This window comes from Euprymna scolopes, chromosome 32 (genome assembly GCF_053919585.1).
Source record: "Euprymna scolopes isolate OS-2025 chromosome 32, ASM5391958v1, whole genome shotgun sequence".
In the NCBI taxonomy this organism is placed as follows: domain Eukaryota; kingdom Metazoa; phylum Mollusca; class Cephalopoda; order Sepiida; family Sepiolidae; genus Euprymna; species Euprymna scolopes.
The window spans coordinates 55,178,153-55,205,713 of NC_136513.1; the positions used below are offsets into that span (position 1 = coordinate 55,178,153).

The 27,561-nt window shown below is 32.9% G+C and overlaps 1 protein-coding gene across 2 annotated transcripts; it reads left to right on the top strand.

Annotated features, from left to right (window-relative positions):
- The first annotated feature begins 590 nt into the window (after positions 1 to 590).
- LOC145256369 (metalloproteinase inhibitor 2-like) lies at positions 591 to 24,825 on the top strand. 2 transcript variants are annotated; one of them, XR_013863982.1, is made up of 6 exons: positions 591 to 930; positions 3,740 to 3,819; positions 13,346 to 13,454; positions 15,954 to 16,075; positions 20,734 to 21,005; positions 21,070 to 24,825. XR_013863982.1 is itself a non-coding variant. In XM_080115193.1 (5 exons), the coding sequence occupies exons 1-5, from the start codon at positions 816 to 818 to the stop codon at positions 20,869 to 20,871; spliced, it is 564 nt and encodes a 187-aa protein (XP_079971319.1). In that variant the 5' UTR covers positions 591 to 815; the 3' UTR covers positions 20,872 to 24,825. The 2 variants fall into 2 exon arrangements, 1 of the variants encoding a protein (XP_079971319.1); XM_080115193.1 differs by having other exon boundaries at positions 20,734 to 24,825.
- The last annotated feature ends 2,736 nt before the right edge of the window (positions 24,826 to 27,561 follow it).

Consider the following 27,561-nt stretch of genomic DNA (forward strand, 5'->3'; position numbering starts at 1 on the left):
TATCGAGGTTTTAAAATCAGTCTTGTAATGGCTACTATATACTATGAATCGTTAAAAAGTGTTAAAAAATGATTTTCTATATAAAAAGATATACTTTATCCAATTTTTGTGATTTTTGGAAAATGACATTTTCATTTCATGGCATTACGTACATCATAAAGACTTTTTGGCTTTTTGTGTGTGTGTGTGTGTGTGTGTGTGTGTGTGTGTGTGTGTGTGTGTGTGAATTAGTATGAATTCTTGATAAAATATATTTTTTAAGATCCGGAAATCTTCCTATATGTACGTACATCGTGTGCGTCGAATAAAGATGTAATGTATATGTCTGTACCAAAGGATTATTTTCTTTCTTTCTTTCTTTTTTTAAAGTTAAGAGGATCGGTTTGTTTATTTGTTTATTTATTTTTAGGAAATTTTGGTGTCATAAGAATGTCTTCCGTTACGGATTATCTCCGTGAAATTCTTACTCAAACTCTCCGACCGGTCGCTTCACCACTTGTGACCGGATGTGAGCGAATTTAGTACGTTCGCAAGTGGGCGGAGTCTCAGTCTCGACGCGTAAACAGTTGCGTATATAAAGCGGGCGATTCCACGATGGCTACAAAGACCAAACAGGTTTCTTCGCGTCGTGCTTTCAACTTTGAAGTCACCAAAAAGAAGAAGAAGAAAAATATATATTATATAAAGATATATCTATATATAATTCAATCCTTTTCTTTCGACTTTTCAAAGGAAATATTAATTATTTTCCTCGCCGGAATAACAGGCATTCAATTTTAAAGGAAAAAAGAAAAAATATCGGTTAATACTTAAAAATGTTTAATCGCGTCCTTTGCCGATTCCTTATGCTTAGTGCATTCGTGCTTGGAGCTTTGGGTTGTTCGTGCACTTACGATCATCCGCAAAAACATTTCTGCGAACACGAATTTGGTAAGTAATTTATTTATTTATTTTATTTTTATCTTTTTTTATTTTTATTTTACTGTGTTTTCACCCTAAACAAGGCACAATACGACTTGGGCATAAAGTGATACTATTTGGGACAAAATTTGCAAAGATACTATGTAGGGAGTTGAGCAGCGAGATGTCTGTTCACATTACGATTAAACTTCTGCATGCCAGTACAGTTAGTAAAGCAGCAACTCAGGAGGGAATTCTAAAATCTAGCGGTTCAAGGAAAGAATTTATTGGAGTGGAAGGCTTTCCTGGCATCTAGGGATCTCTACAATGTAAGGATGGGATTTTGAGGTTTGTCGGGAGTATTTATGCTGAAGGGTTACAAGGGCTTGGAGCTCGTTGGAGCACTCTCCTTTAAAACACCCATAAAACAGGCACAGGGATGCAACATTTCGCTGATGTGACAGAGATTATTGTGGGACCTATTAGATTCGTAATTCTTTTTTTAACCTTGTCTACAAGTAAGACCAGTAGCAGATGTGCCAGCCCCAACATGACAACAATACTCCATACATGAGCGGATGGTGGCTTTGTAGAGGTACAAGATACGCTCGGGCATAAGTAACTTTTTAGCACGATAGAGAGAGCTCATCATCGCAGGCAATACCCTCGATGTATTTGTTCCAATTCATGTTCCCTGTGAATATTAAGCAGGGGTGTTTGAACAAAATACTTTCAGCTACTGTATTATTATCCAAAGCAATCAGTGGTTGAGAAGGTTTCTTGTAATTATTAAAGGAAAGAAGCTTAGTCTTAGTAGCATCCATACATAGGAATACGTATATACAGTTGTAAAAATTAATAAAATTCTCCTGCTTAATTATACAATTTTTATTTTTTCACATTTCTTTTCTTTTTGCAAGGGAGTCACTACTTATCAAGGCCTGAAGGCCACTCGAGGATAATGGTTAATGAGTGTGAGGTGGTTGGTGAGACAACAGTCTAGTGAATGGTAGTGATGGCCTGAATTTTTTTTAAGGGTGCGGCTCAATAGGAACTTGTTTACATTGGACTTGAAAATGATTATGTTGTAGTGAGCTGGAAAGCATGTCCATGGTACAGATCTTTACAGGTGGGCAGTTCTAGGAAATAATCTTTGTTTATGGAATTTGTGTTTAGATTTCGGCACAGACAGTGGGGGAAATTGTTGACAGTGAAAATCTTTTTTTGCGTTAAAAAAATAATTTTAAAAAAAAGATTTGTCAAGGGTATTTAGATTGAGGAGGTACAGGGGCATCCACCATTAAAAAACTTGTAAAACAGGCAGAGGGATGCAACATTTCCTCGGTGGGACAGAGGTTGAAGCTTAGATGACAGTTCAGAACCTATATATATATATATATATATCTATATATATATATATATCTATATATATATATATATATATATATATATATATATATATATATATAGGGTGACCCCCCCCCAAAAAAAAAAACAGAGGACATTCAATTGCTTTTCTGAGCATTTTACAGTCAACGGAGAGAAAAAGGCCAAAGACCCTAGTGTTTTGATGTGATGTTTTGAATATAATAAACTAGTTATGACCAAAGTTTCATTTCATTCGAACAAAACACTAAGAAACGGGGCCTAATTAGAGTTGGGGCCCATTTTTTTTTTTTGGGGGGGGGTCACCCTACACACACACACACACACACACACGAGCGCGCGCGTATGTGTGTGTGTGTGTGTGTGTCTATAAATTGAAAAAAATTATTTCAGGTTTACAAATTGAATAATTCTGCAAAATTTAAAGCGAGTATAAATGTAACATCACACTGACGAACAAAGAAAAGAAATTAAAAAAATCCAGATCGGCATTTTTTTTTTTTAACAAAAGTTTTTATTGCCGTTACTCTCCATTCCGGACACCACTTAAAAATCTCTCACCATCATCCATCTCGCTCCGTGTACACTTTCTCCTTTCTCTGACCACACGCTGGCCACAGCTAGCCCATTCTTGTCCTCAACATCGACTTTCTCTCTTTCCCCACCCTATCGTACATTTTTTCTCCTTTTTTTCAGTTTAACAAGAGCATTTATTACCATTATTTTCCCGTCTCGACACCACTTAAAAAGTCACTTGTTGCCACATGTCCATCTAGCCAGTCACGTTTCACTTTTCTCTGACCGCATGCCAGCCACAGCCAACCCATTCTCATCTTCGACTTTTCTTCGATGCTCACTTTCCTTCTCTTGACCACATGGCATATTTTTTCTTCTTTTTTTTCCTTTTTCTTCTCCCACACACTTCCTAATTTGCATACGTGTTTTTTTGGCTACTGCTGATGATGATATTTTCACGAGCCAGCTATCCTTCGCTGCTGCTGATATTTTCCCACGATCCCACATGTATTTTGTTACAAAAATGTTAAATCTAATATTTACAGGACAATCCTAACCAGATGAAAAAGCTCAATATTCGAGATAGAGCACTGATATAAGAAATTCAATTTAAACTGTAAATTGTTGTAAATTCTAAACACCTTGCATGCGCGTGTGTGTGTGCGTGTGTGTGTGCATGTGTGTGTGCGTGTGTGTGTGTGTGTGCGTGTGTGTGTGCATGTGTGTGTGCGTGTGTGTGTGTGTGTGTGTGTGTGTGTGTGTGTGTGTGTGTGTGTGTGCGCGTGTGTGCATGTGTGTATGTGGAAAAATACTTTATTTGATTTGGTACTTGATCGCACATGAGTGAGAACATAATGTGTCTCGTTTGATGGAGATGCAACATGTGTGATTAAATGTTGATGACAATATGACAATTATTCAATAATTTCTTTTCCAGTGTTAAAAGTTAAAGTCCGTGAAGAAAAAAAAATGCCAACTGGACACGGATTCCGAGTGGAAATCAGAAAAATATACAAGGTAAGTTTATACGTTTTTGAATTACATATTTGAATAATGGAAACGAGTCATATTATTTTGATTTGACTCGTTTCTTCTCATCATATATCATCAAATAGATCCACTGCCTTGTAGATGCCTTGGGAAAGGCAAAGACTAAGGGAGTAAACCCTGACAAAAATCTGGTTTGGAGTCCCAATAGATGGGGTGTGAAGCACTGCAGTGTCTCTTGGCAACTCCTGTACCTGGTTTGACTCTGATCGTATTGGCTTGCCTATTTGTCGGACATTGTCTGCAACGCCGAGAGGGACTTTGGTAACTAGGCAAACATAGATCTCCTTATCACCTGCTTATGCCTCTGTATCTAGCAAAACAGCTCCAGCTTTGATTGTATAGCCATAGCAGATACTGTGTTGCATCAGATGCAGAAAGCCTTTGTCTCCCGAAACAGAAGATTGCCATCATCATCTGATCTTGAATGTTATTCTCATATCATTTCAGTCAATATAAATTCCGATTTTCTTCAGTTCCAATTTTGTCAAAGTCGAGAATCATTAATCCACAGTTATAGCCTTCAAATGTTGATTATAGCTATTGTGCATCTGGCACGAACACAGACCCCACGATATTATTGTAACACCTTCGTTCAAATTGAGTTATACTTATCCAAGTATGCTGGTTAATGTAGTTGCAAAAGATATATCGTTACGGAGGTTTATCTCTGAAACTGCTTGTAGAAGTTCGTGATGTATTTTCATTCTATGGACGTCGAACATGAATGCAGAACCTGCAATATTATTGTAACACCTTTGTTCAAGCTTAAACATTCTTATCTCAATATTGCGGTTCATATAGTTTCAGAATAATCCCAAACTCTTCTATGCATTCCTAACATATTCATTTTCGTGTTATTTGGATTCATCAGACTACTGTTCTCATCTTGAGCGTGATTTTCACAATGTTTCGATCAATGTAACCTCCGACCTTCTTCAGGTGTATCTTGTCAAACTTGGGAATGTTTCTGTCGAACTCAGGAATTTGGATGGAATTTCGAGCGGAACTTTTTATTTACTTCACAAGGGTAGCGTACTCTTGTTCTGTCAGCCATGACTGGATGGAAACCTTAAGTAATTCGCAATTGTATTTTTCAGTTGCCCACACTGAGAATTGAACCTTCGACCTTTAGGAGAATATCACTTTTACAATTGATTTTTCCAAGTACTCTAACTACTGTGCTATGGGTCCTTGTGGATACCTCTGAAGAACGTCGAAGGTTACATCGGCCGAAACGTTATGAAAATGACACTCAAGATGAGAAACGTAGTCCGAAGAATCCAAATAATATGAATAACCAATCCTCATCTAAAAATTCAGAAACGTTTTTTCATTTTTTGTTTTGTATCGATTCTTCAAGGCATTCCCTGTTTAATGTCATGCATAATTTGGTTCGCTAAAAAACTGTTAATTTATTTATCAAAGATTTTAAAATGGCTTTTTTCGTATAAATATTTTTTTAAAAATTTGTTTTGTTTAACTTTGCGAATGTAAACCCCCATGAAATTATCAGCTGTTCTTTCCAGCCATCCATTTGCCATAGTTAATCGAGTCCCCTATCGCCTTACTACACAACTCAATGACATCTCGTTTGATGGTCCGTCTGACCCTCTCTCCTCCATGGATGTTAGTAACTATTAGGCCCCTCGTATTCACTAGCAATCAATCACATCAATCACTCTAGATTCATTCATACTCATTATGTTTGCGGATCAAAACAGAAAATACCTGTTTATTATGTCTTCAGTGGTTAACCCCCAATTATACATTTGTACTGATTCTCTCACACTTCCAAGCTTTAGAGTCTTCGGACAGAACAGATGCTACACTTTGACATATTTATTTGCAAAAATATAAAACACTAGAACTCACCCAGCATTGCCCAGTCGTAAAGTGCCCATAATATGCATAACTATTATATTTTTAATTAATGCTGAATTCTTATTTGTTATAAACAGAAATATCGTCGGTATTATAAACGTTAAATTTCTTTTTAAAAAAATTAAGTAAAAAAATGAATAGAAACAGAAACATGTGCATACAAGTATTACGTTTTTTTTAAACAGTTCACTTATTGTAAGAAAAAAAAAATACTGGAGCTGAGATCGAAATCAAAACCTAACGACAGTGAATAAAGTATGATAACCATTAGGCCAGCCGGACACAATCTTTAAAAGTATTTTCAAACCTACTTATTCTTTACATAAGTAATCTGTCATGTAAACGATTCATGCATGCACATTCGTGAAACAGTTGACAAACAGAAAAAAACAGATACCCCCCTACCAAGTTTTCAATTTTGACCCCTTAGCAGTTTTTGTTTTCTTTCTGGATGAAAACTGATTAAAAAGTTTTCCACATGTCTGAATACTCTATATACCAAATTTCAAGTAAAAAATCCGTTGAGTATATAGGTTGAGAAACGTCCTCACACACATTCTCACTTTTATTGATATATAGATTTGCATGAACAGCAAATTAGGCACAAGGCCATTCAAAGTGTGGGGAGGGAAGGGGCTAAATGAGTGCTGCTGATCATCTTTTGTCATGAATACGAATAAATGTCTCTCCCACTTTTGACTAGACTCATCACAGTCACCATAATACCACATACATATTGGGACACATTCTACTTGAGATATCCCCAAATTGATTTGAAACTTTATTGTTTATAAATAAAGGGTGGAACGATAAAATTGTTGCCATAGAAAAGATGACATGATTCCATTTCCGTTTAATGAAAACCGGTTTTCTTTTTTTGCTGCAAACCATCTACTAATTGGTCAGTTGTATACAAATTCCAAGAGTGATAGGAGCCTTCTATCATGTTTGAAAGTGACAATGTTCAACAAGTGAGATCGGAGATGTGCCGCTGTTTACCAATCCAAGTTATGACAACAGGACCATTGCCAGCACCCTCAAAACGCAAATCCATCCGGTTCAATGAGGGTATAGCCCAATGAAGTGTCCGACCATGGTTATGGTCTTTGATGTGTGAAAGCTACATCATGCTACCTCACATGTTGGTTTGAAAATCAACACCAAAGTATACATGGATGTGCTGAAGAGTGTGGTGCTCACTGGCAGACCCTGGGTGTGGCAGCAGGACTTGGCGCCGGTCCACAAGTCCAAAGACTTGGCTTCAGATGGAATGCTATGACTTTGTACTCTTCTCTCACTGCCCCCCTCCTCCCCCGATCTTAACCCCGCTAGACTACTTTGTTTGGTCATATGTCGAGAACATCACCAACATGACCTCCCAAAACAGCAAAGCCAGTCTGATCGCTGCTATCTGCCAAGTATTTGCCAAGCATCCACCAGCTCTTGTGAAAAGGGCATGCTCTCAGTTTTGGACCCGTATCAAGGTGGTCATTGAGGTGGTGACTGAGGCTGAATCCGGCTACATTGAATAGATATCAGCTCTACTACATAATCAAGTAACCTGAATTAATTTTTTCAATAGAATTTTAAAATAAAGCTGTAGTGTTGTTTTCTTTAGAGCAACAGATTTAACGTCCCACACTGTATACTTTTGACTGATGAAACTCAGTCAAAAGTACTTACAAAAAACAACGAAACGATAAAACAAATGGGCGAAGATAACTATGAAACTTTCTTGCACAGATTCAACCGGGAAATAAGAACGATAATTCGAAAAATTGAAAAATTACGAAAAGGTTGTTAAGCAAAAACACTACGTGCTATTCAACAGTACTTGTCTGTATGAAAATATGCTGCCTAAATACAAATATATATACATATATATATATATATATATATATATATATATATATATATATATATATATATATGTATATATATATATATGAGCAAGCAGTTAATAAAACATGTTAAAAAACACTTTGAAATGAGTTAAAAACATATTTAATCTGAAAAGGAAACACTAGATAAATGGATAGTCCTTAATCCGCGGAGTTTCGAAGAAATACTCTCCTTCTCATCAGAGGGTAGGAATTAGCAAAATGCGGGATCGGATTTTGCATGCAGAAGTATTTGATGAAACAACAAATAAGTCAAAGATCTTACTTGAAAACAAAATAAGTTAAGCAGAGGGAATATGGTAAAGAAAAAGGTGATTACACATGAATGGATAGTCTGGTGGAAGATAAAAAATCCAGTGACGGTAAAATCCAAATATAAGACTTCAAGAAAGTTAAAAGAATTTCCATTTGTACATACATATATATATATATATATATATATATATATATATATATATATATATATACATATGTATATATATTGATTATTATATATACATTGGTTACTGTACATGCAATAACCCTGATCTTCGAGTGGCTTCCGGGCCTTAATAAGTGGTGACTTCCATGTAAAAAAAAAATATATATATATAAGAGAGAAACTCTGTTCCGTCTGCCTGCTTCCCTCCGGACTACAACTTGGATGTCTTCAAGTCCAATGTTAACAAATTCCTAATGAACCGCCCCCTTAAGTAAACACTTCATCAAATCTCCACACTAACGTAATGTACTTGCAATAACCCTTATCCCTGAGTGGCTTCCGGGCCTTGATAAGTGGTGATCACTGTGTAAAAAAAAAAAAGTAGAATTGTAAGTTGAACTTTCTCTTATAATAAGCTCTACCCTCTATTGCGTATTGAGCTTTTTTATTCGGTTGGGATGAAATTTTCTATTTATAAATACTGTTATTTATATTAGTTTGAAGTTTGCCATTGTGTATATCAGGTAAACACTACATCCCTTTGATATCATTAATATATATATATATATATATATTTAAAGTGATGGTTGTGTAGTTCCAACGAGAGAAAAAATGTATATTTAAAAGAGTGTAGCCATCAACAATTGTGGTTTTTTTTTAAAGGTTTTCATCATATTTTTATTTTAAAATATTTTTATAACGCGTTTCGAGCTTAGGGTGTGCTCTCTTCAGATATTTTCGTAAAAAGTTTTTCTTTAAAATGGGAGTTTGTGGATATGCCTCCGCTGATATTAAATATGTTTTTCATAGTGGTGCGATGCGTGTGTTCAGTGTTTAGACGTTCTGTCTCCAACTTTAAGTGTTTCACTGTGACCGGTCAAAGTTAGTTTCAAAGAGTGTTTTTTAGTCCATATGGTGAAGGTTTTTATGGCTTCTTTAGGGTTCTTTTTTAAAGACTTTCTTTCCCCATGTATAGCATACACTCACACACAATCACACACGCATACATATATATTCATGTACATGTACACATGCACACGCACACAGGCACACACACATACACACGCGTACATACATAGAAATATATGTAGGAGCATACATATATACACATATACATACCCATCTACACACTCACACACGCACTCGCATACATCCACCGCTAACAATTATTTTTAATTTTTTATTTTTTATTTTATATATATATATATATATATATATATATATATATATACACTTTTTTTTTTTTTTTTTTTTTTTTTTCCTACCAAAACACGCATCCCTTTGATATCATTAATATATATATATATATATATATATATATATATATATATATATATATATATATATATATATGTATATATATATATATATATATGAGAAAAGATTTCATCAAAAATATTCGATGCCCACGTAGGTTTGTTTTTTAGTCATTAATCTTTTTTGAAACTTTGAAACAAATAAAAATGTGTATAAAATGGACACTTTCATCTCACATTATTGATTTTTGTGTTGTTTTAAAATTCAAATCACATAAAAATTGCAAGTTTTCTTTTGACTCGTCAATTTTTATTATAGAATTTTTTATAATGAAGATTGATTAGTTCAATTGAAGATCGATGAGTTAAAATAATGATTGATGAGTTTAAATTATGATTGATTAGCTAAAATGATAATTGATTAGTTAAAGATCGATGAGTTAAAATATAATTGATCCATTAAAATGATAATTGATGAGTTAAAATATAATTGATCCATTAAAATATAATTGATGAGTTCAAATGAAGATTGATTAGTTAAGATTATGATTGATAAGTTTGTCTGTTGTATGAACCATGTAAGTTGTTCAAAATGGTATTTTTCTATGTTTTTTAAGGTGAACATCTGATGAGTAAGTGATTAAAAATGCAGCAAAAACATAATTTTGCAGACTTGTTATTTGCGAATGAAACAATATTCTAATGGTTAACTTTTTGAAAAGCAGTAAATTACCAACTGAGAAAATTTGATCTTTGGAACTTTGAGAAATATTATATTACACTCTGTATATATATATATATATATATATATATATATATATATATATATATATATATATATATATATATATATATGTGTGTGTGTGTGTGTGAGTCATCACTTATCAAGGCCCAAAGGCCACTCGAGGATGAGGATTAACGAGTGTACAGTAGTCAATGGGACAATACCATAGCAATCGTTAGAAGTGTAGATTTGGTAAATTGGATTACTTAAGAAGAACGGCTCACCAAGAACTTGTTTACGTTGGACTTGAAGACGACCATATTGTAGTCAGCTGGAAAGCAGGAAAACAGAAGAGAGTTCCACAGGTGTGCAATTCTAAGAAAGAAGTTTTGTTCATGGAATCTACGTTTAGGTTTAGGCACAGATAAAGAGAGGGGAGAATTATTGATAATGTTTTCAGGTAGATGAGTGCTTCTCATGAATGTTTGGTGAGAGGGGGGGCATAGATTAGAGCTCAGCCGAGCACTTGCCATGAAAATAACGATAAAGCAAATACAGGCTCGCAACGTCTCTTCTGTGAGAAAAGGTTGCAGGGAAGAGAAAAGCTGCAAAGTCTATTTTGAACCCTGTCAAGTCAGGATAACATCTTTCTAGCAGCTCCTGCCCAAATGTAGCAACAGTACTCCACCCTTGGACATACCTGGCGCTTATATAGTTATAGAAATGCATCAGCAGTGAAGTATCTACTGGATCGATAGAATGATTTCACCATTTTCCCTGCAACCTTGGCAACGGATTTGATGTGCATGTTTCATTTCAGATCAAGAGTAAAGGTCAAGCCCAAAAGCTTGTTAAAACATTGAGCCTCCCCAAGACGAGAGCCATTCAGTTCAATTGATGCCAGATGTGGCTCAGAGCGTTGATGATGTAAAGATAGAAGCTTGATTTTACATGCATTAAAATTAACCAGCCATCTCTTTCCCCATTGTACTGCATGATCAAGATAAGAGCAGAGAGAATCAGAAAGAACTTGATCGATTACAGCCTTTGATGTGCTGCCCTAGATGGTAGTGTCATCAGCATAAATGTCTATGAATGATCTTAGGATGTGATTTGGAAGATCATTTATGTAGATCAGGAAGAGAGTTGGGCCCAGGATGAACCCCTGTGGGACTCCAACATTAATACTTAAAGCTTCTGATTTCTGCCCCTTAGCCACTACTATATATATATATATATATATATATATATATAAAATAAAAATTTTGATATCGAAAATTTATTCAAATTAAAAAAAAAATTTTTATAAACCTCTAAGGAAAGTATACAAAATTTTAATTATTCGAAAAGGATTACAAATAAAACAGGAAAAACCTTATTCCATGGAGTTTCGAAGAGTGTAATTCTTCTCACCACACACACACACACACACACACACACACACACACACATATATATACAAGTATGCCGCCCGATGTTGCTCACTCATAAAACACACTTAAATACAGTATTTTAATTTATGCAGATTTTTATTTATTATCATAGAACAACTTCTCTATTGATTATTATATTGTACCCAATATATATAGTAAAGAGTTCAAAAGTTAAAAAAAAAAAATGACTTCGATGCCATCAGCTGAAATCGAAACCAAACATTCAGTGCCCTAGTTGTTATTTAGCACTTCAACCGTCTGAACTATCATCAAATCGATAAAAAGAAACGCAAAAAGTAAATCAACATTCTTACCAAAAACCAACTGTTTTTTTTTCTTGATAATTTTGACCCTTTAGTAGCTATTTTTACTGGCTAAAAAACAAATTAAAAGTGTTCCCCAGGTACAAATATCCTATATATCAAGTTTCAAGTCTGTAGACCAAAGATTCAGAGAGGAGTTTGGTAGAGACATAGACGTTTCACACACACACACACACACACACACACACACACACACACACACACACACACACACAGACAAGGTTATTTTATATATATATATATATATATATATATATATATAAATAGTTAGTAAGTTATAAAATATATATGGCGATTAAGCTACACTGAATATTCTGCGTTTCATCCACTCTAGGATTCTTCAGGCTTATGTGCGACTTCTGTGGCTGTGTGTCGTTTTTATATATGCATCTTCTATTGAGATTTTAGTTAGCCAATCAGCTTTCTAGTATCCACCGCGCCCTTCCTATCAGCCAATGAACAGGCATTTATCGGACAAAAGCCTATTTGACCTCTGGTTGACCTGTTCCTTTGTGTGTGCTCTATTTAGCCTGGATATTTAGTTTCTTGATCTGTTTTAAATCTAGGTTAGTGTTTTTTTTTGGTTTTTTTTTATTAATGTTAGTTAAAAGTAAATACTAAAAGTTTACGCATAAATCTATACTTTCATATATTAATTTTATGTGAGTAAATTAAGTAGTTATATATAAATATATTGTTCCTTTTTATGAAACAGATTTTTAATTTTTAATTCTAATTTGAATTTTAAATTGTCAATCACATTACTAAATATATATATATATATATATATATATTATCTTAAATTCTACACATGCAGAAATGTAGAAGAAATGTAGAAATGCAGAATATAGAAACTATACATAAAAGAATTAAGCGTAATATTTAAATGAAACTAATCATCTAATAAGAAACCATAAAACATGAATAATTAATTTTTAAACCTCACATTTTTCAAATGAATATGCAAATTAGTTAATCTTCATGAAGTCGTTCGCATATCCATGATTGCGTGTATTAAGAAGTTCGTTTTAATAATTTTTAAATAAAAAAGTAGGCTTTTAATATTAATGTCAAAGCGAGGAAAAATCTCAAATTTATATTTATATAGAAGATACATTATTATTATTATTATTATTATTATCATTATTATCATTATTATTATTTTATTATTATTATCATCATTATCATTATTATTATTATTATTATTATTATTATTATTATTATTATTTTATTATTATTATCATTATTATCATTATTATTATTATTATTATTATTATCATTATTATCATCATTATTATTATTATTATTATTATTATTTTATTATTATTATCATTATTATCATTATTATTATTATTATTATTTTATTATGATTATTATTATAATTATCATTATTATTATCATTATATCATTATTATGTAAAATATCTAACACCATTATTCACCTTTTATATAAGATCACTTGATGATTTTAGAGTCTATTTAAAATAAAAATGATCGCCATACAATTGTTCCGAAAAAAATGATTTATGCATTTTATTTGCTTCTTGTTTTTCAGGGAAATCTTAAGAATTTGAATCTTACCAAGGGCCGATCCGTTATCTTGGAAATGCCGCCTGCCTGCAACATTGATCTTATGCAAACTGGAGATAAATATGCGATTTTTGGTAAATATAGAAAAATTATTTCCACATTTTAAAGATGTAATTTTTGATAATTATTCTAATGTCATTTTTTGTACACATAAAAACAATATTTTTTCTGAATTTTAAATATGCGATTTTTGGTAAATATAAAAAAATTATTTCCACATTTTAAAGATGTAATTTTTGATAATTATTCTAATGTCATTTTTTGTACACATAAAAACAATATTTTTTCTGAATTTTAAATATGCGATTTTTGGTAAATATAAAAATATTACTTCCACATTTTAAAGATGTAATTTTTTGTAAACATAAAATCAATATTTTTTCCAAATTTTAAATGTCATTTTTTTTTTTAAACATAAAAGCAATATTGTTTCCACATTTTAAATATGTCATTTTCAGTAAATACAAAAACCAGACATCTTTCACATTTGTAGTACACCATTTTCGGTATATTACCATATGAAATTGAGATGTCTTTCCCATTTCAAATATGCCAATTTTGGTAAATATAGAAACAATATTTCTTCAACATTTTAAATATGTTATTTTCGGAAAACATAAAAACAAGATTTCTTTCACATTTTAAATATCTCCTATTTGACACCAGTGAATTGAATTCTTGAAATAACATAAAAAAATAACCACAGAAAAATGGCAAAATGGCAGCCATTGTGTATGTTGTTATATCTTGGTAGGTGACTTTTAAATTAACTAGTATGAATTTTGACGAGGATCACATTAGTACATGTCAGGATAACTTCAGTGAAAAAGGAAATATATCTAGCTGTAGTTGGCGTGATTGAAGCAGATATCAAAGGTTGGCTCACTAGACAGAATGCGTTAGAAATACATGTGTCAGCATATATGAGGTGATGAGGAGGGAAACAAAAAAATTTGTGAAAGTCAGTTTCTGGTCGAGATCAATAGAAACGAGATGCACCCAACAATGTAGAGAAAATCTGATGGAATGTTTCCTCACTTTTTCCTTTTTTTTACTCACAGTCACCCCTAAAAAGTCATATTACCACTTGGACATAAGGGGTTACTATTTAGGACACTGCCTAGGAAAGATGTTGGTTTACATTACATTTAAACTTCTGCTTATCAGAACCATAACATAGATTTGAAAAATATTAAAACATCGTTTTATGCTTCAAACACATTTAATCATTTTCAAAAAAAATCCTAGAAGCATATGTGGAATATATATATATATATATGATTAGTTTTTTGGAAAAAGAAATCCAGCAGAGTGCTCAATTAAAAGGAAAATCCGAAATGTAAGAGCGTATTTATATTTTGTATACAGAAAGTTGTTAGATGAGACAAATCATTCGTACCGTCGGTTTCAAGCTCGATAATAAGGACCGTTTAAAGTATCCTTATCAAGCTTATTATCGAGCTTGAAACCGACGGTACGAATGATCTGTCTCAACTAACAACTTTCTGTACACAAAATATAAATACGCTCTTACATTTTGGATTATCTTTTTAATTGAGCACTCTGCTGGATTTTTTTTTCAAAAAAAAAACTAATTATATATATATATATATATATATATATATATATATATATATATATATATATATATTATTTATTTTTATTATTTTCAAAATAGTAATCTACGTAGATGCGTACATGCCTGTTACAAGATAACTACCTCTCATCATATATATATATATATATATATATATATATATATATATATATATACTGGCAAAAGTACCCGTCGTTGACTGGGTTCAAAAACAGCCTACAGAAAATAGACTCTGGTTTATTAAAGTATGATAGGTTATGAAAATGAAAGGGTTGTAATGAGATAGCTTCGAATTTGGGGATATCAAAACCAAAGCAAAATATGATGAAAGTAAAAATAAAATAGATAAACCCCATAATTTATTATACCATACCTGTTCACACTGAAACACTTATCACAATATTCTGTGGATCTATATTAAAAAACCTTGTTAAACTTTGTGACATATTTCCATTCTATGGAGGTCAGGCGCAAACGAACACCCTATAATTTTATTATACCATATCTCTTCAAATTGAAACATAATTATCAAAACATACTTACGCAGATAGATATGAAAAGTCGTTATTAAAGTTTGTGTCTATTTCCATTCTATGGAGGCCAGGCGCGAACCCAGACCCACAATTTTATTATACCATCCCTATTTAAGTTAAAACATACTTATCAAAGTATTATTATGTACATCTATATCAAAAACACTTCTAAACGTTTTTTTTATTTTAAAATTTTTTATTTCCATACTTTGTGGACCAGGCGCGTATGCAGACCTCACAATTTTAATGAATCATCATTATACCAGATCAAACATACCTATTCCTGTGTCTCGATACATCTATCATTATATGTGATCAGTTTTCTATTATAGTCAACCATATAGGAGCCTATTTGTAACCAGACACACACACAGACGTTCAGCTTTATATCATAGATATATATATATATATATATACGTACATGTATATCTTGTTTTTTGCAGCCAACAGTTCAAATGGAAACATATATACTGATATTTGTAGTGGAAATATGCCATGGTATATGACGACAAAATTCTATAGACGGTCTTTGACAAAATTCTTCAAGTCTGGTTGTGATTGCTATGTAAGTATTTAATAATCATCTCTCTCTCTCTCTCTCTCTCTCTCTCTCATATATATATATATATATATATATATATATATATATATATACAGTAGAACCCCGGGATACGTAAGAAAAAATTAGTAACAAAATACAGTATAGTATATATAATACACTTGTATATAATCAAATAACATTATAAATAACACCGTAAGGCGGGGGAAATACCGTAACCAGGGTCTGGAAAAACATTGTATTCCACATCGTAACCTTTCTAAAACGTAACCTGGGGTCACCGTATCCCGGCGTTCTACTGTAAATATATAAATATATATAAATATATATATATATATATATATATATATATATATATATATACTCATAAGCAAAAAAAAAAATGCGCCAGGAGTGAAAGAAGGAAGAAATCGATTTTTCAATATTTTTCCCTAAATTTTTGTTAATTTGAACTGAAAATTTCTATTTTGCAAATCACTACTATTATAGCATATAATAATAAATGGAAAAAATAATCCTCAAAAATGGTAAGACCTCATCTTTGTGAGGATATAAACAACCGAATTGCAGGATTAACGCAGTCCAAAATGACTTACAAGCAGACTTTGGATATTTTAAGAAAAGAAAAAGTGAAAACATCTCTTTCCATAGTGAAGCAGATTGGTCAAAGGTTCGAAGTCGAATGCTTGGTTAAAGGGAAATCTGGATCTGGTCGCCCTAGAGCATTCACTTTGAAGGACGATCACAGGCTTAAATTAACTGTTTTGAAGGATTTAAAAAAAAACTTCAGAATTCAAAACAAGCACTGGAAATTCTCTTTCTAGATATATAATATCTAGACAAATGAAAAAAATGGGATTTTCCTCTAAAAGGTGTGCAAAGAAGCCATTTTTATCTAAGAACATCAATGAAAGAAAGAGATTTTTCTCGTGTTATGGCAAGAAAGATACAGACTGGTTCAGGAATGCTTTCTCGTTAGATGAATCAAGATTTTGTCTTGTTATTGATGCTCCCGATGCTCCCGAAAGGTGCAATCAAAGAACTGGAGAAAAATTTTCCTAAAGTTGCATAAAAACGACAGTTAAAACGGGAATGGAGAGATAATGGCATGGGGAACTTTCACTGCATCAGGATATGAGAAGTCAATCAATGCAAAGGAATATATTCGAATATTAGAAACAAGACTTTTACTAAGTATCCAGAAGCTGGAAATATCTCAGAACATTATTTTTCAACATGATAATGCCCTTGCATACACTTCTAAAGTCACAGAAAATGGTTTTCTGATAATTCAATTAATGTGATATTTTGGCCAGGTCAAAGCCCCGATTTAATCCAATTGAGAATATTTGGTCCATAACATCTCGTTCATTGGATGGAAGAACTTTTTCGAACAATGACAAACTGTGGGAAGCTGTGCAAAGCGAATGGAATAGCATCTCCTCTTCACAGTGTTCTCCTTTGGTTGAGAGCATGTCTAAAAGGATTGATCTTTTAAAGTAATCAAAAGGGAATGCGATTCCATACTAAGCATTTATTAAAGTAAATGTCTTGTTCTCTGTTATTAGTCTCGTTTAAGTTTCCTTGTTCAATTGTTCTTTGTTCAATATAGCTCTTAGTGCGATAAATTGTATAAAATTTGTTTGGCCCATTTTCTTTGCTCACGAGTGTATATATATATATATATATATATATATATTAGTGTCTGTAGGTATTTAATTATTATAGTAAAAAAATAATGACAGCCCCTTTAAGAAATTCATTTCTTATCGTTAAGCACTTTCAGTTGAATTAAAGTCGGTCAATTTAGCTCTTATGCATAGATCATCGTATAACGATTAGATCACTCTCTGACTGACGTGTCGCGGAGTTCGAATCGTTCGGCTGGTGTTAATCATGACACCCTGCACTGAAGAATCCCAAAAGGATGAAACACTAGTGTCTGTAGGTATTTAATTATTATAGTAAAAAAATAATTATATATATATATATATATATATATATATATATATATATATATATATGTTGAAACTATAAAAACAAGTATTATTCAAATGATTCACACTTTTATAATATACCAGTACACTAGGAGCAGACACTCATTTTTATGCTCATTTTAAATGAAGTTTCAGTTTTATAAACTATACAAGCGTACAATTATTTTGGCCCTTTACTGACATTTTTATATATGTATTTCTCCATATATGTTGCTTTAATATCCTCATACCAGTGAGAGCACTCATCAGCGCTAAATATCTATAAAAATTAAAATAACAGAAGTCACATCGACCTATAGATAGTCTCTCTCACTGACAGTCTGATACATTCACAATTTTCGAAGTGGTTTTTGATAGCCTTACAACATATGCAAAGTCCAAGATTTTATTTATTTTAACAATCCTTTTTTCCTCCCAGAAATACAAACTTTGGTACATTTTACAGATCTGTTCATTCACAAAGAACAATCAATATTTGTATGTCCTCCATGGAATCATCAGAAAAACAAAAAGTTTTCAAAGAAAAAAATGCATAATGATGTAATAGGTAAAATTGATAAAGAACCAAACAACTCATAGTACATTTCCAGTGGGTTGACATCTTATATTTCCGTAGTGGTTCGAGTACTTGGAAAAATGCAGTTGTAAAAGTGACCTTTTTCTGAAGGTTGAAGGTTAAATCCTCAGTGTGGGCGACCGAAAAAATACAATTGTGAATTACTTAAGATTTCTATCCAGTTATGGCTGATGGAACAAGAACATGCTACCCCTATGGATTAAAAAAGGGGTTCTGTTTGAAATTCTGTGCACATTCCTGAGTTTGACAGATTCACCTGAAGAAGGTCGGAGGTTACATCTACCGAAACATTGTGAAAATGACACCCAAGATGAAAATAGTAATCCCAAAGAATCCAAATAATATGAATAATCAATTATCATCTAAAAAAAAACTCGGAAACGAAACGTCATTTTCTTGTGCGTCTTCTTCGTCATTTTTGTTCTCCCTCTTTTTGCACTTTTGTTCTTGTTCTTCTGCTTTGTATATATCAGCCACTAGCAGGGACACTTGACGTTGCCCGGGATTGAATAATGATCAACAAATGTTTCACATTTCCATATTGTCATCGAAATCGGTGAAATCACCCATTTTTCAATCAAATCGATTGATTGTCTGCTCTAATTGGGGACTCATCGCAGTGCACCGGGAGGAAGCTTCACATGCCCCCCATCGTAGCGACATTCTACAATACACTGTAGAGAACCTACTGTTGATTTTAAAATATTTTTTATAATGGTTTGAATTAAAGTTTAAAATGCAAAAGTCAAGCATCATTCCCCGTGTTTTGACAAGCTTCTGGGTTTGACCTTTACTCCTGATCTAAAATGGAACACTTACATCAAGTCTGTTGCCAAGGTCGCTGGAAAGATGGTGGGATCCTTCTACCGCTCCAAAAGATATCTCACTACTGATGCAATTCTCTATCTATATAAAAGCCAATACTGTTGCCATATCTGGACAGGAGCTGCTAAAAACAGTCTATCCTGCCTTGACAGAGTACAAAATAGACTCCGTGGCTTAGTGGGGGATACCCTTTTCTCTACTCTGCAACCTCTCTCCCACAGAAGAGACGTTGCGAGCCTATCCTTTGTTTTATTGTTATTTCCATGGCAGGTGCTCGTCTGGACTCCAATCTCTGGTCCCCCCTCGCCAATCTTTCACAAAAAGCACCCGTCTAGCTGAATCCACTGTGAAAAATTTCCCTCACTCTATATTTGTGCCTAAATCAAAACGCGGATTCCATGAACAAAGCTTCTTTCTTAGAACTGCACGCCTGTGGAACTCTGTTCCGTCTGCCTGCTTCCCACCGGACTACAACTTGGATGTCTTCAAGTCCAATGTTAACAAATTCCTAATGAACCACCCCCTTAAGTAAACACTTCATCAAATCTCCACACAAACGTAATGTACTTGCAATAACCCTTATCCCTGAGTGGCTTCCGGGCCTTGATAAGTGGTGATCACTGTGTAAAAAAAAAAAAAGCATCACGGTTCAATTGTGCTCTAAACAGAAACGTTCATTTCTAACGTTCCCCTGTCATATCAAATAACCTACTGTTGATTTTATATCCCTGGTCTTTCTGCTTGTGCGGTAATAATGGCTTGAATTTAAGTTTAAGATGAAAAAGTAAAGCATCATGGTTCAGTTCTGCTTTAATCAGAAACATTCATCTCGAATGCGTCCCTGTCATATCAAAGAATCTACTATTGATTTTATATGTTGGGCCTTTCTGCTTTTGTGATAATAAAACTTTTCAAATGCATTTGATGTTAAGTTGTGTAAGGTGTTCTTGTTCCTTCTTTCTTATTTTGATTATCGATTATCAATAATTATTGAAGACATTCCGCTACAAAACCTATCTAAGAACACTGTCAGATACATAAAGTATATTTGTGTGAAATTTCATATCAATCGGCCCACTTGTTTAGGAGTCCATAGGGAACTCACTCAAACACACACAAGCACACACATACAAACACACAGATACATGCACACACACACACACACACACACACACACACACACACACAAAGTTCTTTTTATACAATTGTAAAGATAGCGATTTTGAATTTTTGTTCTCATCAGCAATATCTAATTATATTTTCAGCCTGAATTTGAGCCGTATCCGAAGTATGACAAATGCAACTGGAATTCTTCATTCTTGAAACGACATGGTAAAAAATGTGAGTGGGTGAAAACAAAATTTTGGCGGGAATGTAAAAAGAGTAGTCACTCCGCGGAATAAATCCGTTTGCTGACCGCCGTCAACGTGCGCAACCAAAGCAGATAAAAAATAATTTTACTACAAATTTTAATATAGTGCATATTTAGAATTACACTTAATCTAAAATACAGGAAATACAAGCAAATCTTTATGATGTACAATTTACTCTTAAAATGATTTTTCTTATATATATATATGTAAGAAAAATCATTTTAAGAGTAAATTGTAGCAATTATAAGGCTGATATTGATCTCGATAGTTCGAACTGAGTTGTCTCCCTCTTATTTATAAACAATATTAGTCGCTAAAAATCGTAAAATTTGATTTTCTTATTAAAAAAATTAGTTGATCAATTTATGTGATTTTTGGAATATGACATCTTTGTTCCATGACAGATACGCATGTCGTAAAGATTTGTTTCTATTTTCTGTATTTTTTTATAAAGTCGAATTCTAAATAAGAACCCACATACATACACAGTCAAGATGATTGACAAGAGTTGCTGATGATGCATTTTTTAAACATCGTTTTATTTATGTATTTATTTGCAGACTGTTATCCTCATCTTCATAATTATTGTTTCACCACGTTTCGGCCGACTATTCATCTGGCCTTCTTCAGGTGATTAACCATGTTGGATAGGAATGATCAGTCTCGTAGCTGTATCCCCAATAATTACAGCCTTCCATAGTTGTAGTCTCACCACGTTTTGGCCAACTAAATCTCTGGCCTGCTTTGGGTAAGATTGAAACCGCTAATTTCACACAATGCTCACCTGGAACCTTAGAGCCCCCCCCCCCGCTTCGGCGGCACGGGGGGGCAAGATCAAAGTGTAGTATCTTTTCCGGCAGATGCTGCAAGCAAAGACCAGATGTGGGGGTAACCCCACATATCTGAACTTGGTCAAGGTAGGGATCACCCTATGACCACAGTTACTATTCAGCTCCCATTTCCCACCTCTCGGGAGCAGGATCCCCCTTTCCCTCCCTCCATCTCCACATTAAAAAACGGCCTTGTGCCTAATTTGCTCAGTGGGGAAGCAAATAAATACCAGGCTCAATGTCTCTATCCACTGTGCCATAGGCCCGGAACGATGATCAAGGTTGAAAATCCAAGAAGATGAGTTGGTCAAAACGTGGTGAGACAACAACAACTATGGAAGGCAGTAATTACTGAGGACACATTACAAGACTCAGAATTCCTATCCTGTTGCGGTTAATCATGTGAAGAAGGCCAGAGGATAAGTTGGTCGAAACATGGTAAAACAACGGCAACTATGAAGATGAGGATAACAGTCCACAAATAAATAAATAAATAAATGCATAAATTACTCATCTCATAGGATTCTAATAATATATATATATATATATATATATATATATATATATATATATATATATATATATATGACATCGTTTTATTCTAAAAATGATGACACACTAAAGACACAAAAAACAGGCTGTGCAATTACAGATCCACACATTCTACGGGCAGATTTTATAACAATACGATGAGAAAATGTTACACCGACCTGTATACTTTAAACGTTCTGAAACTTCTTCCAAGTTTGTTTTTTATTTAAAAATTAGATTTTTTTTTAAACCTCTCTTTTTCGTCACATGCTTTGCTCTCTATTATTGTTGGTGTTTCATTCTTTAAAGTAATGGTAAAAAAAAAAATGAATTGACCTATCACTAACCCTAAGTCAGAGTAGCAAGCCTCTCCCCGGTACATAGTGTTAGTAGCATGGTAAATCATTTTGGCTATCTTTTAAAACTAAATTTATCCCAAAGTGGCCACCTTCCTAAAGATGGGCACCATCCTTGATTTTTTTTTCTGTGTTTTGGCTAAGTCAAAGTAATGATAACAAATTCAGAGATAATAAATCTTATCATCAGTTTCCACACTTTAAAAGCATACAGGTCGGTAGAAAATGAAATGTTAATGCGTATTGTGAAAGTCACTTGTTGTACATTTTGCTTATTTTTTATTATAATTTCTCGGTTGTTAATTGTGCTACCATTTTACCAAAAAAAAAGCAATTGTTTAATTTTACGTCAACTGTACATAGAAAACTGAACCCTATACTAAAAATTGAACAATTATTTGATTAAATTTTGTTATTGTTTTGCTTTGTAATATAAAAAGGTTGTTGCTTAATTCAGAGAATTCTCTTGCGTCCAAATCGCTCATTTAATGGCGGCATGTCTATTTCAGGTCACGTGGTTGAAAAAATATCTTGATCTTAAAGAATTACCTCTCTAAATTGTAATCATTGTTTAAATAAAGGCTGTTAATAAAATTTAGTAATGGCATGATTCTTTTTTTTTTTTTTTATCAATGGCACGATGGTGGTTTTACTAAAATAAACATAACCACTGTGTCTCAAATGGATACTTCCATTATTACTAAATTTTGTTAAACTGCCTTGGTGTTTCTGCAGTATCATGGAATTAATTTTTTAAAAAATGCTTTACCTGTAAAAGCACTGTCACATACTTACGTATTGGCATTTTGGCATATAGTTGATCGCGTCCCCCACGAAACATCTTCCAAAAAATATTTTAACGGAAAGAATTTATCACATTCTTAGACGAATTATTATTATTATTATTATTATTATTATTATTATTATTATTATTATTATTATTATCATCATTATTATTATTATTATTATTATTATGAAAACATTTTCATTGAATGAATTTACGGATAATATTATTCAAAATTCTTCAGCAATATGACTTATTATGTATTAATAATATGTAATATAATAATAATAATAATAATAATAATAATAATAATAATAATAATAATAATAAAAAAAAAAAATAATAATAATAATATTATTATTATTTTTTTTTTTTTTATTATTTTTTTTTTTTTTATTATTTTTATTATTATTATTATTATTATTATTATTATTATTATTATTAACAACATTTCATATGAAAATAAGCAGAACAATGTGAACAGTTCTTTTATTTAATAAATGTGTAATATTTATTTCTTGTAACTGTTAACTTTTTTATGTAAAACATTCTGAAAAGTAAATAAACATTTTGTACAGATTATCATTCTAAACTACTTACAATAGTAATAAAAATACTGCTAGTAGTAGTAGTAGTAGTAGTAGTAGTAGTAGTAGTAGTAGCAACAATTCGTCTAAGAATGTGATAAATTCCTTCAGTTAAAATATCTGTTGGAAGCACTTCGTCGGGGATGCCAAATCGGCTATCACCGTCTAGAAAACGGCAGAAGTAATGACACATTGAAATGGCTCGAGAAATATGCTGTAATGCCTCGAAATTAGTATAAATTAAAAACAATGACGAAAAATGATCCATAAGATGTGATGTATTTTTTACAAAAAAAAAAAAAAAAAATCATAGACAATATTGGTCTGACATTTTCTATTTTAGAAATGATGGATTTTCATTAAAAACAATGAAAGCAAGGGAGATAAGTCTAAATGATGGATTGCAATTACCTCCCCTAGATTTTAACTCTTCCACATCAAAATGTAATGAACTGTATGATCTGATAAATTTTATTTATACTTGTAACTATTTTCTACTGGATCATTTTTAGTAATTTTTGGAACATATGCTAATTTTGATATGCAATGTAAGTACGTATTAATTTTTTTGTTTTGTTTTTTACTTTAAATGCATTTCTTTGAAGTCTATTGCATTTGTTTAAGCATTTGTTAAAGTAAGGGAGATAATTCTTTGATATTTTTTATGTCACATGATCAAGAAAACAATTCAACATGAAATTGTGATTTATTCTTAATTAATCAATTAATGAATTAATTAATTGATTCATTGATTGATTCATTAATTGATTCATTAATTGATTAAAAAATCAGGATGAATTGCTTTATGTTTTTGTTTGCAAATGAAACATCAAATAAATTAATGATTAACGATAAAAAAATATATCTCTATTAATAAAAGTATGAGACAAAATTTATGTGTGTATTTGTTTTTTCTTTTTTTTTGTGTGCCTAAATCATCATCATTACCGGGTTTTTACATCATCATCACCGTTTGGTATGCGTTGAACGGATATAAAAAATTGACTTCCAAAGTGTTGTGATGTTAGTATTTGAGCAATGGACAATGTTAACAGTTAAATAAATATGTATTAATGAAAATACATGAATAACGTAAATTGAGCAATATCTTTGCTCAACTGCTGGAATAGTGGATGATGACCATACTCTCTGCGGGTCCGTCACTGTGTACACCGGTCCTCGATACCTGGGAGTGACGTCATGGACGGAAGTGACGTCATGGAATAGTTCATTATTCCAGGCAGTAGGGGTGCGTACCCAATAGAAAGTCACCTATCTCTTGTCAGGCTTTTATTGCATGGCGGATGGAGTGCGAATTGATTTTTATGAACTCTCAAGAGAAAATGCCTCTAATTGTTTATGCTCTTTCTTTTTATGCTTCGTTGGAATTTGCTTTCTTTGTCACCTCCAAAAGCAAGTTTTCACAGTCATGTGTGAACTCAAAATATTTTTCAAGTAATAAAAATCGTTAAAAACGCAAAAAGATAATAATCCTGTTTGAAATTAATCAAGCCTATAATACAGTGGCTTGATAAACTGAGTGTTCTTCCTGCAGGAACACCTGCAATGCAACATCGCTCTTAGAAGACTGGAATGAGCCATGCTTAAATTCCGTTAAGTCTAGTGAACTCAGTCACCCAGAAGATAAACTCACACACATGCACACGCACACGCACACACAGAACAGAACTTTGAAACAAACTTTCTGATGCTTTTGTCTACTTCTTATTTAAGAGCTTTAAAACTTCTTCACAAATTTTGGTCTTTCAAAGTATATTTTACATTTCTGTAAAATTGTTGATATATAAATATATTTTGTTTGTTAATCTGGTCTTAAATGGAACATATGCATCAAATCTGTTGCCAAGCTCTCTGGGAAAATGTTTGGATCCTTCTACCGCTCCAGTAGGTATCTCAATATTGATGCAACCCTCTATCTGTATAAGAACCAAGTATGTCCTAAAATGGAGTACTGTTGCAACATCTGGAAAGGAGCTGCTCAGTGCACCCTATCCTGCCTTGATACAGTTCAAAACCGGCTTCAAAACTAAGTAGGTGAAGAAGAGACGTTGCGAGCCTGTTTCCACTCTATCATTATTTCCATGGCCAGTGCTCATCTAATCGCTGGTTCCCTCTTGCCAGACTTTCACAAAAGACATTCAACTAGCTAAACTACTATCAACAATTTCCTCCACTGTTTTTCTGTACCTAAATCTAAATGCAGATTCTATGAACAAAGCTTATTTCCTAGAACTGCCAGCCTGTGGAACACTGTTCCACTGGCCTGCTTCCTGGCCGACTACAATATTGTAGCTATCAAATGCAACCTAAACAAGTTTTTTGTTGAACCATTCCATTAAATAATCAAATTCTATCTAACTTACACCATTAACGATTACTACACTACCACCTTACATTTATTAACACTTATCCTTGAGTAGCCTTCGGGTCTTGACAAGTGGTGATTCCCTTGTAAAAAAAAAATAAATAATAATTCACTAGTGGGACCTGTGGAAATTCCACCGGAGACTCATTCATATGTAATATATTGATGTTGGCATTCTGTAGATGTTCAGCATAAATAGAAACGCTCTGATATTATTGTAGCTCTTTTGTTAAAACTGCAAAAGTATTTATCTAAGCTAGCAGGGACGCCCGGCATAACCTGGTCATAAAGAATGCTTAAATATGATATTTTAATTCTTGCAGATTTCGTATATATTATTATTATAGAGTTAATATTCTATTGATTTTTATATATTATAAAGTTGCAATTTCAAAAATAAAGAAATATATCTATATTACTTGAGTATATCAGCTTGAATCAAAACCGAAACCAAAACTTATGAAGAATTCTTGATAAAACTATTTATAAAATGAATAGATTACTGGATGATTTAAATGCCATCAGCTTGAATCGAAACTGAAACCAAAACTTCAGAAAAATTCTTGGTAAAATTATTTATTACAAGAAATGGAAGTCCATCTATAATATAAATCTCACTTGTCTGTTTAAATGTATGTATGTATGTTTGTATGTCTGCCTAACTTTCGACAGAGACAACGGATTTTCATGAGATCGGTATCATTTTGAGGGTCGACCCTTCAGTCGAAAAATATCATCAGTATGCCCTGTATTTAAGAATTCAGGTGATAAGTCATCTCCCTCTCAGTACAGACCAATAAGTCTCCTGTGTGTCATGAGTAAGTTGTTGGAATCCACAATAAATAGAGAAGTAGTCAACCACCTTAACAGAAATAACCTTCTTAGCGACACGCAATATGGTTTCCGTTCTGCTAGATCTACAGCAGATGTGTTAACGGTTATATCTCATGGGATTAGCGAATCTCTCGACAAAGGCTTCCTTTCTAGGGCAATTGCTCTCGACATATCAAAGGCCTTTGATAAGGTATTGCATGAAGGCCTACTACACAAGATTTCCAGCTACAGTATAGCTGGAAATGTTTTCTCGATCATTAAATCATTTCTCTCTGATAGGTTCATAAGAATAGTGGTTGATGGGCAGAAATCAGAGGCCCACAGTATTAATGCTGGAGTCCCTCAGGGGTCCATACTGGGCTCAACTCTCTTCCTGATCTACATCAATGATCTCCCAAAACACATACTAAAA

Coding starts and splice junctions, on each gene's coding strand:
- LOC145256369 (XM_080115193.1), top strand. CDS start 816: ATGTTTAATCGCGTCCTTTGCCGATTCCTTATGCTTAGTGCATTCGTG. Junction 13,455..15,953: donor AGATAAATATGCGATTTTTG/GTAAATATAGAA, acceptor TGTTTTTTGCAG/CCAACAGTTCAAATGGAAAC. Junction 16,076..20,733: donor AGTCTGGTTGTGATTGCTAT/GTAAGTATTTAA, acceptor TTATATTTTCAG/CCTGAATTTGAGCCGTATCC.